General features: G+C 39.8%; 1 protein-coding gene across 1 annotated transcript; it reads left to right on the top strand.

Annotated features, from left to right (window-relative positions):
- The first annotated feature begins 421 nt into the window (after positions 1-421).
- LOC123746127 (probable G-protein coupled receptor No18) lies at positions 422-4,926 on the top strand. The gene is made up of 2 exons (XM_045727420.2): positions 422-614; positions 2,632-4,926. The coding sequence occupies exon 2, from the start codon at positions 2,888-2,890 to the stop codon at positions 4,079-4,081; it is 1,194 nt and encodes a 397-aa protein (XP_045583376.1). The 5' UTR covers positions 422-614; positions 2,632-2,887; the 3' UTR covers positions 4,082-4,926.
- Positions 4,927-13,595: the final 8,669 nt, after the last annotated feature.

Genomic DNA, 13,595 nt, shown 5'->3' with positions numbered 1-13,595 from the left:
CCCATTTCATTATGTATGAGGTTAATTTTTTTTATTGGAGTTAAAATTAACGTAGATATATGACCGAACCTAACCAACCCTACCTAACCTAACCTAACCTACCTCTATAGGTTAGGTTAGGTTAGGTAGCTGAAAAAGGTAGGTTAGGTTTGGTTAGGTAGGTTAGGTAGTCGAAAAACAATTAATTCATGAAAACTTGGCCTATTAGGCAAATCGGGCCTTGCATAGTAGGCAGAGAAGTGCGTTCTGGCTACTAGGTACGACATATTATATATATATATATATATATATATATATATATATATATATATATATATATATATATATATATAAATAGTTCCGTCTCTTTTTAAATGGGGATCCATCGTGTTGAAGAAAAGTTTAAGTAAACATACTAGGGAACCATATAATACACCAATGCAGGTTTATATCTGTCGACCAGAGCAGGCGGACGCTAGGCGGAGGAGCTGCGGGTTTTCTACTCAATATCCAGTGAACACGTGATCTAAGCATGTTGGGACTCTGTACATATCCCTGTTAATATCCCAGGAGGACTTGTGAGTGGCGGAAAATTTCTTCGTTGCATAATTTCAACACAAACTGCATAAAAAAAGGTAAGTTGTTTGTGTTGTGTCTCCGAGTATTGAGATGTAAGAGAGGTGTCATCCGGTTCTCTTGGGGGTTTTCCACATAGTAAATAGTGAAAGGGGGAGGGGCTTGAAGCATCCTGGTGCGACCAGTGTAACGAAATATTGACTATTCAGCTTCCGGGAAGATAGAGCAGCAACCACCACCGAGTATATCACACACACGGTGACGCTGATAATGGAAAATGGTAGGGAGCCATTTTTGTTAGTGTATGAAGAATAAGCGAGTGTGTGGTCTCGTCTCCCAACCCGTCGACGCTACGCGTGATTACCGTTTTCCCAGCTTTGATAGGTTAGGTGGGATGATTAGCTACGAATGTTTCTAGTTAGGCTAAACAAATGCATTTTACATGGTCAAATCATGAGAAATATCTCCTTCACCTGCCCCTATTCTCCACCTAATGTTAACCCTCTGAACTCTAACCGGGTTCTCCACTCTACATCCACTCTTGTCCACCTACTCATCCACTCAACATCGTCCCTGCAAGAGGGGTTACATAGCCACACGCCCTGACCATCTAAGAATACTAAAAACATAGTCTTATACAGTCGTAATGGATTAGTGTTTTCTCCTCGTAATTACGTTTCTTCAGTCATGAAGGTTCCTGTGGAATGAAGCAGTTCGCAGAACACTATACAGTATTACCCCAGTAATTTCATTCTAGCAGATAATATGCTGGAGACGATTCAAGCATCCTCCATGACAACACACTCCAGGATCCCACTCTTTACCTCCAGGAAATAAACTGATCTCATCAGTAAAGATAACAGAGGGTCCACCAACCTTTGATGTTACGGCATCATCAAAACGAGGTGCAATTGGTTCGTGTTTGGCAATGCATGTGTGTATTCGTGTCACAGTTGGGGTGGCAAGATGTTAGCTTCTTTGGTCAACGAGTCAATTAGAATTTCTTCAAAGTCGAGAATTTTATCAGCTTCCCCACCAAATGCAAACAGTGCAGTAGGAAACTTAGTAAGATCACCAGTGACACACATATGATGTACTCAGGTCAGCAATAAAACTGAAGCCAATATATACCCAGAAAAGCACTCGAGATAATCAGAACTGAAAGTTTTCACTGATACCCATGAACCAGGTCCTGACTTTGTTGCTATTGACGCTTACCTACTCGGTGTCAGTTAACGCTCTAGTTTTCGTAGTAAAGATAGATCTAATTTAGATATCAGTCCTGTGCCATTCTGTCCTTTTTTTCTAAGTTGGTTCTACTTCTCTTTTTCCTTACTTTTGTCGAAATTTCTCAATCCTTTCTTTGTTTCCATTGTTTTGTTTCTCCATTCATATAGGGAGCAGGTTTTTGTCCCGTTTTTTATGCATAAATATATTTCCACCTAAATCTCAACTATTCTCTCATCTCATCTGCAGTCTCATATCTCCTATTCTCTCATCTCATGTACTCTGTGATCATATAACGGCTTCCATGTATGTCTCAGATGTGACTTGATAAGGGGCCAGGATGGCTCGAAACATCGTCACGTTCAATATTATGTGTAGGCTGTAATATATTATATAATATATACATATATGAAACAAAGCTTGAAAGGTCCCCAAGCTGTAACTATTTCTTTAGATTATGCTTTTTAAACTTAGTTAACAAGGCTTTGATTTTTTTCGCTCCTTTATTGCTAGATCATTTTTATATAAATATTAACATATTTGAATGTTTGCTCGTGTTATTAATTTCATTATTCTGAAATTTTATTTAATTAGGTATTATTCAGGAATAATCAGCCTACTTTAGTTACGTAAATTTTTTATGGGTTAAAATGTAAGAAATGAATATATGAATATTCAAATGAATTTATAGGAACAACTATAAAGGACCTTGGGCAATGTAGCAACTCTAAAAAGAGTACGATATATATATATATATATATATATATATATATATATATATATATATATAGAACATCTTTGAATTCCATTGGGTAATACACTATATTTGTTTCTATGTTTTTTTTTCAGACTGATGAGAAGCAATGGCATCATTAGTCCGCTGAGCTCGTCTGAGAAGTCTTGAAGGGTGATATAAATATTTAGAAAAAAATAACAATATTTTGACCAGAGAAATTTGTGATAAAAGCATATCGTGTAACATTTTATTAGTGGCGAAAAATATTAGCGATGAACAACAAAGCCATTACAATTCACGGATTGATATTAGACGATTAATTCAAACTCGGTAAGAGAATTGGAACCTTTTGGGACTCGCTTTACGACAATGTCTGGAACAAATTACACAGCCGACGAAGGTGCTGAAGATCTTACAAAATCGGTGGCCACTTGGGAAGTAGTGTTGACAGTAGTAACTCTAGGAATCATCATCATTTTCATCATAGTCGGCAACATTTTCGCTATCGCGGCCGTGTTCACTTACCGGCCGCTGAGGAAGGTACAGAACTACTTCATCGTGTCCCTGGCCGTGGCCGACCTGACGGTGGCCGTCTTTGTGCTGCCCTTTAACATCGCCAAGAGTCTCATTGGCAAGTGGATATTTGGGAAGAGCATGTGCCAGATGTGGCTCACCTGCGACATCATGTGTTGCACGGCGTCGATCCTCAACCTGTGCGCCATCGCCCTCGACCGCTACTGGGCCATCACCGACCCCATCAACTACGCCCAGAAGCGGACCCTGAATCGAGTGATGATCATGATTAGCTTAGTGTGGGCCATCAGCTTCATTATTAGTTTCCCTCCTCTTCTAGGCTGGAATGACTGGCCGGATGTATTTACTGAAGATACACCATGCCTTCTTTCAAAGAAAATTGGATTCATCCTTTACTCTTCATTTCTGTCATTCTACTTCCCACTTATCTTGATGGCCGTCTTATACGTCAAGATCTACCAGGCCACCAAGCGAAGGCTCCGTGAGCGAGCCAAGGCTGCACTGTTGAAGAAAGTAATTGCCGGCAAAAATTCTAGAATTAACACACTCAAAAACTCTGAATGCATAGGACCTGGACATATGTCCAGCAGAAGTGTAACTCCATGTTCTACGGACTGGCAATCCGATCCAGAATTATCATTTAGTGACCACGACAAATCTGGCCAAAATAGAGATGATAAAACCACTGGGATTTCGGACACATGTGTAAACCGACAGAGTAATGGAAGCGTCATCAGTAAGTTCATTGCTAACAAACAGAGGATATCCCTGACCCAGGAGCGTCGTCTGGTGCGGACTCTCACCATTATTATGGGGTGCTTCGTCGTGTGCTGGCTCCCATTTTTCCTCATGTATGTCATTCTCCCCTTGTGTCCATCTTGCCCAATTCTTCACGTCAAGGTCTACGGCTTTATAGAGTGGCTGGGGTACGTCAACTCTGGCCTCAACCCTGTCATCTATACCGTCTTCAACAAGGATTTCCAGAAAGCTTTCTTCAATATAGTAAAGGGACTGACACGAAATGGATAACTAAAAAAATACTGCACATCAAAGTTATATGTGGTCACTCGCCATCCCATAAACATTCATACTGATGTATTAGATTGCATCAGTACATTGTTTTAGATTAGATTACATCAGCTAATTACATTGCATGTAATGCTATTGGCAACCCAAATTTCCATGCAATTGGGGGTTTAGCATTTCATTATCATCATGAATCGTCTTTTTCTCATTTCAACACTTACGTGCATTTTCCATATTTTGAACCAAAATTAACGTAGGAAACTTCTCATATAACCTAAATAATTTTATTACACAACACAGCATAAGTGAAGTTCAACGGATAAAAAATAATAGCTCAAACGTCAATTTAGTGATATTGAAAACAATTTGCGCTATTATTCTTCAAGTTCTGTATTGTGCGTCATATCAGTGATTTTTTTTCTTTCACCAGCAACATGGAAAAAAACTGAATACGCGCCATGGAAGGCATGCAGATAGCAGAACCTATTAAGCTAATTGCCGAGTCAAGAATTATTAGGTGAATGAACTGTAATAAACTTAGAAATTCGAGATGCAATTAATTTTGTCTAAATAGAAATTAGAAACAATTCTAATATATAGAGCACATACGTGATAAGTTAACTGTTAGATTTAAGGATATATATAGAATTACGTTTATCTGTTGGCTGTAAATGGCTTTAAAAGGCTTCTACATAGAGAAATATATTGATAAAGTTTTAGCAGTCGATTTAGCGCCTGCAGTCAGTTCGTGACATACTTTGAATTTAAATTATCCTTATTATGCATGTTGCAAATAAAGAGGTAATGAGCTAGTAAAAATCTATGTTCATAGTGTGTTTTAAATATATATATATATATATATATATATATATATATATATATATATATATATATATATATATATATATATATTTATATATATATATATATTTGTTATTATACATCGAGTCTAATATGTAATGTTAATGATTTGTTGATACTTGTTTGATAAGCTACTATATGTAATTTAACCAGATATATCGAAATATTAATCTGTCACGCCTTGAAAATGTGTTTAATTACGAAAGTGTTTCTATTATTTCATTGCATTTTTCGTATGTGAATACTTACGCCTATCAAAATCGTGTGCTTATGATTATTCTTGTGTGCGTGTTTATTATATTATATTATATATATATATATATATATATATATATATATATATATATATATATATATATATTATATATATATATATATATATATATTCTGGCTCTGCAGTTTCCTCATAATTTATTTTAGCTTTAACAATTATTTCCATTTTACCCAAACTAGTTTGATTATTTTCGTTACAAAAAAATATCTATACAATTTGTTTATTGTGTTAACTTGTGCAGCAGTTGGGTTTTGCATATGACATATATAAAATAAAAATTTACAAAAACAGTCTATACTTTTGTTTTCCGTTTCAAGGCTAAATAATACATGTGAAATTCCTTTCGTGTTTTGTCGAGGAAACGCTAATGGATTTGCATTACGTCAAGTTCCCCAGCGAGTAACAAAAGAATTTAGGAAAATGTATTTCTATTCTCCATTGAAAATATAAAAACGAATGCAAACTTATCCATATCACAGTAATTACATTATATCTCTATTCTTAAAGATATTGTAACAAAATAATGATAATTAGGATTACAAAATATTTAAAATTTTAAAATATTCTGTATCGTGATAAAACATATTCATGAAATCTGAAAATCTTGTGATGAAAGACAGAACTACATAATCATCATCTAGCATAGAAAGGTGCGTGCCTATGTGTTCATTTTGTTGCATAGATGATGAGGAAGACACAGATCTGAGGTCCCAGTTGGCGGAGAGAGATCTGAGATCACAGATAGTGATGAGTGATTCATTTGTGATGATCACAGGGGGTGATGAAGAATACTTTTGTGGTTCTGTTTCACGACTTGATAATGGTCGAGGACGGACCGAAATGTTGTTTCTTCACTTTCTGATGTGTTGTTCGGTCATTATTTAAGGTCCTTGTTTGAAGAAAACAAAATCCTGGAATCTATGAAAGCCTTAATTATTTTTCAGTTTATCTGGATGTTGGTACATTAAGTTTTGTTTAATTCTTTAGATGAAAACTCTAACATCAGCAGCTCTATACAGAATACAATGACACCTGTATTTCACTACCAAGAACATCAACAAACAATGGCACATATATACGTTTTTCTTTATTCAGTTTTCCATTCATTTTCAGGATCTCAGTTTCTCGATTTCCCAAATCCTTCCTTTCTCTTGTCTCTCTACGTTCTCTCATCGTCTCTCCATTTTCATGCATCTACCATTATCCTGCAGGAAGGGGACCTCTCCTCCTCTCCATCTTTCTATTAAGCAATTTTCATTCCTCTATTGTTAACATTCTGTCTTATTTCCTCGGTTTTACCTGTTCCTCTCTCCCCTCTTTTTTTACGTCTCTGCCTTCTATTCCAGGCAGGTGGAAGCAACTATTGATCCCCAACAACAGTGGCTTATCCATCGCGGTCAATCTAAAATCCACCTCGTGTGTCATTGCACAGTTTCGCTTGAACTGCTCTAGTGAGGAGAAAAGCCTGATATGAAAAGAGATCTACTCCTTGGTCTGACCATGTGTATTGTGTATGCGCGCGTCTATATAAATTGATGTACGTATGTATATGTATTAATGAACGGTTGCATGCATGTATGTATGTATATCCGAGGCTTCAGAGTCATCCAAAGTTTCTCCAGGATATCCTCTATAAAATTCTTGGGAGAAAATTAAGTCAAACTCAATTTCCTTCGCAATAATTTACCAAGGAGTTGCTGGCTGTCGAATGCAATCAGGTCAACAGGGGTCAGACATATGGGTGATGACGGCTGACTTCACTGCTCGTCTTAAGTTGAGATTTTCAAGTTTCTTTCATTTCCACGTGTGGTATAACGAACACATGATCCACGCTTTAATACTTATAGTTGAAGGCCTGTTTCTCACAATTCTTATCGCACACACACACACACACACACACACACACACACACACACACACACACACACACACACACACACACACACACACACACACACACAATTACACGCCTGCGTCTGTTGTGTCCTGCACTTCTAACGAATGCCTGAAGGTACAAAAGCATGGAATAAAGACATACCTATGGATACAAAAACAATGTACGAGAATAAGAAAGAACACGAGGAATGACAAATTGTGAGCAAGAACTAAGAGAAAGGAAAGTCGAAGAACTTCTTTTATTTTCCTCCACAAACGTGGACAGGGAGAGAGAGATAAGTTAGACACCATACGGTGCTGTGAGTCACTGAGCACTCAGTTTTATGTAATTGAAGTGTTTTTACAAGGCTAAACCGTATACAATACGTAGACAGGTTTAAGGGTATGTTATGCATATTGTGCATGAGTTATTGAGCACTCAACCACAGGAGATGATTGAAGTGTTTTCACAGTGCAAACCAAGAAATCCAAGTCCAAAGATATAATGTGTTTCTTGGCTCCTATTGCCCAGATGAATGAAATATACACATGCATACACGAGTTGAGGTACCCGGTGGTGCTCGGGATAGTCGCCATCTTCTTCCCCTACACCCATTTCATGCTTCTCTTCCACCTCTTTCCGCCCTTTCCCATTTAACCCACTTTCCCCATCTTCCTCCTCCTCCCCATTTCCTTTGGTTCACCCATTCATTTATCTTCTCCTTGCCACCTTTTTCTCTCCTAATTCTTCATCCTTTTTTTCCCCTCTCTCCCCTTACCTTGAGGTTACCTTGAGGTGCTTCCGGGGCTTAGTGTCCCCGCGGCCCGGTCGTCGACCAGGCCTCCTGGTTGCTGGACTGATCAACCAGGCTGTTAGACGCGGCTGCTCGCAGCCTGACGTATGAGTCACAGCCTGGTTGATCAGGTATCCTTTGAAGGTGCTTATCCTTTCAGAAAATTTATTAAGAAGCATTGAAAGAACTCTATGTATCTCTCAGAAAATATATTGTTACGATTACTAAACCCTCTTGAGAAACCACACCAAATACTTCACAGTTGACTTCATGAAAATCGCTAGGATAGGTCTATATAAATGTTAATATTTCTTAAAGCATTTAACTTCAGGACTATTCATATCTGCCTTTGTCTGTCCCATACCCTAGACCATTCCGCCTGCAAAGTTCGGTGAAGCTAGCTCCAAGAGTCTGTGCTCCTCCGTACGAGAGACATTCGCTCGTATATAGACTGGTGTAAGGTGCAAGTGTCCCCAAAGGTCAGCGTCTCGTGTCCCTATTACCTCGAGCCTGGGATCTCTCAGGCTGTAACTATTCGAAAAAGGCATGAACTCTGTCATCATACGGAGAGTCTTGCCTGTTAACTTACCAAACTTTTGAAGGCTAAATAAAATAATGTTTCATGCAGGGTTGTCTCCTTTTGTGTGTTTGTATTTAACTAGATGCACTTAACTAGATGTGCTTCCAGGAGTCGACTTTCAGCTATATATTGGCAAGTTTTGGGACTTTTTTCTTGGGATCACATTTTCCATATATTTGGCAGTTCATTTGTGGTAGTTGAAGTGAACTTCGTAAATGTCGATCAGGACCCTAGGTCCCATTAGTGAGTGTTTGTATGTGTGTATTCATCTAGTTGTGTTTGCGAGAGTTGAGCTTTGGCTCTGTGGTCCCGCCTCTCTACTGTCAATCAACTGGTGAAGATTTCTGAGCCTACTGGGCTCTATCATGGCTACATTTGAAACTGTGTATGGAGTCAGCCTCCACCACATCACTGCCTAATGCATTCCACCTGTTAACTACTCTGACACTGAAAAAGTTCTCTCTAGCGTCGCTGTGACTCATTTGGGTATTCAGTTTCCACTTGTGTCACCTTGTTCGCGTACCACCCGTGTTAAACATCTTTATCTACCCTATCGATTCCTATTTGTGTGTGAGTGTGTGTGTGTGTGTGTGTGTGTGTGTGTGTGTGTGTGTGTGTGTGTGTGTGTGTGTGTGTGTGTGTGTGTGTGTGTGTGGTGTGTGTGTGTGTTTGCGCGTGTGCGCGCGCGCGCGTGCGTAAGTAAAATCGTAAGTGTAACATCAATATTTTGACGTAGTAACCTTTGCCTCCTATATGTATAAACAGAAAAAGAGGGAATAAATTCGTACCTAAAAATGCAATTCAACTAAGCCGACCATTTCCAGCCAGGAATAGATGGCTACTTTGCTCGCCTGAAGAGTAAAGATGAGAAGAAAGATGAGGTGGAAGGTGATAGGCAAGGTAAAAGGGAAATCAGGAGAGTTCAGGGTAAAGTGGGGTAGAAACGATGGGGGAAAAAAAGATGAAAGGGAAAAAGGGGGTTAATGAGGAGCAAATACGGAAGGAGGGAAGAAATGATGAGGAAGGAAGCGGGAGTGAGAAGGGGGAAGATGAATGAGGTTCGGAGGACCAGAGAGACCAGGAAATAAAGGTACTTACCTATCAGTGTCTATGAGGAAGTAAGGTCTAGCTCTTCATGCCTAGCCATGTTTTACCGGTTACTTTATAACTTAACTATTATGATGTTTGAATTCTTTGTCGAATCTGATCTATACATTGTTGATGCATGTGACTTCTACAACACCTTCTTTTTGCAGTGCATTACACTTGTTGACCACCAGTATGTTGTTGTATGACCACTAGTATGTTGACCACCAGTATGTTGTTGTATGACCACTAGTATGTTGACCACCAGTATGTTGTTGTATGACCACTAGTATGTTGACCACCAGTACATAGTATGAATATTTCCTTGTATTTCTTCGACTAATTTTCTTTTTCCAGTTTCCACTTGTGTCCTGTTGTCCTCCTCTCTCTCTCTCTCTCTTTCTCAATTTAATTAGACTGTCTTTGTTCACCTTGTCTCTACCTTTCCTTATCTTGTATATTATGATTATATCCTCTCTTTGAAAGGATCCCGATTTATGTTTCTAAACGATATTCTAATTTTTGTGGATTTTACATATATCCCATAGCGGATTGCACCCTGTTTATCTATGTCTCTAGTGTTGATGTTGGATTTGCATCTTCTCCCAAAAGCTCAAGTTTCAATTCCTGTAGTGGTTTTTCCTTTATGGTGTTGACACGTCCTGGTCTCTTTTCTCCCTTTCTCATTTTCATTACCATGCATTTGATGGGTTTGAATTCCAGCAATCATTTGTTTGCCAATTCCTGGAACATATTAAGGGTGCACCAGTAATTTTCTGTAGTGCTCTGTTTGTACATTCCTCATCAGTATTGTAGACCTGCAAATATTGATATATAAGAGCTCGTTCCCCTCTCACACACACCCATACACACCCACATACACAAAGAGACACAGGTGGAAACTGAATACCCAAATGAGTCACAGGGACATTAGAAAGAACTTTTTCAGTGTCAGTAGTTATAGGATGAAATGCATTAGGTAGTGATGTGGTGGAGGCTGACTCCATACACAGTTTCAAATGTAGATATGATAAGAGCCCAGTAGGCGCAGGAAACTGTACAACAGTTGATTGAAAGTGGAGAGGCGGGACCAAAGAGCCAGAGCTCAACCCCCACAAGCGCAACTAGGTGAGTCCACACACAGACACACACTACCACCCACATAAACATCACACACACACACACACACACACACACACACACACACACACACACACACACACACACACACACACACACACTCACCTACATACACTCACATACACAACACATACACCCACATACACCCACCCACACACATACACAACCCCACCCACATACACCCACATACACTCAACCACCCACATACACAACACACACCCACCCACATACACTCAACCACCCACATACACAACACACACCCACCCACATACACTCAACCACCCACATACACAACACACTGTTCCAATTAACCTACCCCAGCTGCCGACAGTCTCCGCAATACCGTACTGACTCTCAGTTCCATCTACTGCTTTAGTTACATTTACCTAAACTGTCTCACACATTCTGTTAATATCAATTAATTTACCCCCACTATTAACGTCAGTGCTAATTGCACAGTTAAAGCAGCTGGAAACTGAGGATTAGACGTAGAATCTTTCATTAATATTAGTACGCTTACCTAGCTGTAATTACCTACTATGGTTTACACAAATTAATATCCAGCTCACAAGCCCAGTCTCGTACCTTTCGTACTTGATGCATGTCTATATAGGTGAAAATGTCTGTCTGTTCGAAGTTTTGAGGACAAACGTTTTGGGTAAATCTCATTGATCTTTGCACAAATAATGGTGATTTTATCGGGAGTGTCACATGGCGGTTGTCGAGGTCGGTCCAGTGCCACTTCGGAGAGGGTCATGGCTCTTTCAAGAAGTCTGTGGATGTGAAATATTCAGCCTCGATACCGTAGAATTTATTAGTATAAATAGTGAATTCAGATTTTGATTTCCAAAACATGTTAAGATGACTGATTTGCATTCTGGGTGTAATCTTTTCGTTACACTGAAGTAGAAGAAAGGGCAAGGAGAAGACTGGAAAATGGGATTGGAAAAGGTCGTGTGTGTGTGTGTGCAGGGGAAAAACCTGGGAAATGTTGTGTGGGTGTTATGGAGGGCTGAGACAGAGTGAATGTGGGAGGACATAGAGAGGGTTTAAGGGAATATGAGGAGGGGGAGGGTGTGTTGGTGGGTAATGTGGATAATGCAAAGATACGTATATCCATATACACTATCTGTGAAGACAGTGTATATGGAAGGCTCTTATGTGTAGATACGGGAAAGAGGGTGTGCGTAAAGGAAGATGAGAGGGGTGTGTGTGTGAGAGGGAGGGAGGGAGGGAGGGAGGGAGGGAGAGAGAGAGAGGAGAAAGAGAGAGACAAAGTGAAAGAGAGAGAGAGAGAGAGAGAGAGAGAGAGAGAGAGAGAGAGAGAGAGAGAGAGAGAGGAGAGAGAGAGAGAGAGAGAGAGAGAGAGAGAGAGAGAGAGAGAGAGAGAGAGAGAGAAAGAGAGAGAGAGAGAGAGAGAGAGAGAAAGAGAGAGAGAGAGAGAGAGAGAGAGAAAGTACACTGGTTGCGATTGTTACAGCTCCGAGCAGCAGGAGGGTAGTCCATGGTCACTGCACGGATCGATACTACTCAGAGGCCAGGCTGAGCAGGATGGTTTCAGGTTGTGGAGGAGCAAGGGCCACCTAGCCACTCACAACCCCTTTAATTGTCACCTACCGCCTTCTCAGAACTCAAATGGTCATCTAACTTTTTTTTAAGACCACAAATAAGCCCCCTGGCAGCTTATGAGCACTCAAATGACCATCTAAATGCTCCTCAAGACTCAAATTACCACTAAGCCACTACCATCAATTTTTTTTCTCACCAAAATGACCACATAGAAATTCACTTTCAAGACAATAGGGCGCCATGTTAGTTACCTTATCAGAGGAAAATTATTTTCGTTATTTACGAAGGAAAACGGTATGGCGGACCAAGAGAGCACCTGTATTGTATCTGACGGTGAAAAACAGTACCGAATCAAATTATACAGTGTGGATCCTTGCGGGAATTGTGTGAAGCAATGCTGAGTAACGCTGCATATTGATCATATTCGTGAAGAGGCGTTGATGAATATTAAGCAGTGCTGATAGGAGTGTGTGTGTACGATGTATTGAGCAGTATGGGGTAGTGTGCAGCCGTGTTTATTGAGCGGTGGTGAAGTGTGCAGTGCTCCACGATATAATAAGCTGAGAGTGGAGAAATTCACAGCAGTGATGAGAGTTTCTGAGAAGTGTTTGCTCAGAGTAATATAGTCTGAAGGATTATTATCGCAGCATGGTGAGTAGGTCTGAAAGTATGTCTATCGTGTAAAGTGTCTGAAAGTAGGTTAAGTTTACACAAACCTGAAGTGAGGTTTTCGAAGACCGAAGAAACACTTGGCTCACTTGACGAAGTAAGCGAAGGGTTTGAATGTAGGCTTAGTGAGCAGACAATCTAAAGTTTGGTCATGCGAGGTTGGCTTAGCGAGCGAAAAGTCTGAAAATTGGGCTATCGAATGAAGTGTAAAAGCTGGTTTAGCGAGCGAAGTGCCCGAAGGTGTTCTAACATGCGCCCTCCAGAAGCAAGAAGGAAAAAACTCATTCCTTCAAGAACAACAGAAAAGAACAATGTTAAAAAAAAATTGGCTGCAAGATGCCTTCGTCTTGAAGACGACACGAGCGCTTTACAAGGATCCGTATATTGAGTTTGGGGATGTCAAGAGGTCTGGTTCTATTTCGTATATCTGGAGACGAGGAATGGTCTTGGTCTACACGTGGGTCAGGAACGCAGAGTTTTCTCATACTATTTCGTGGGTTAAGTGTGTCAAGTGTTCTTCTTCTATTTAGGTGAAGAACATCAATTGGTCATGTTCTATTCCGTGGGTAAGGAACTTCAATTGGTCTTGTTCCTTACCACCCGATATAGAACATCAATTGATCTTGTTCTATATCGTGGGTAAGGACCATCAATTGGTCTTGTTCTATA

This window comes from Procambarus clarkii, chromosome 78 (assembly GCF_040958095.1).
Source record: "Procambarus clarkii isolate CNS0578487 chromosome 78, FALCON_Pclarkii_2.0, whole genome shotgun sequence".
Lineage (NCBI taxonomy): Eukaryota > Metazoa > Arthropoda > Malacostraca > Decapoda > Cambaridae > Procambarus > Procambarus clarkii.
This window is presented reverse-complemented; position numbering and strand designations above follow the sequence as displayed.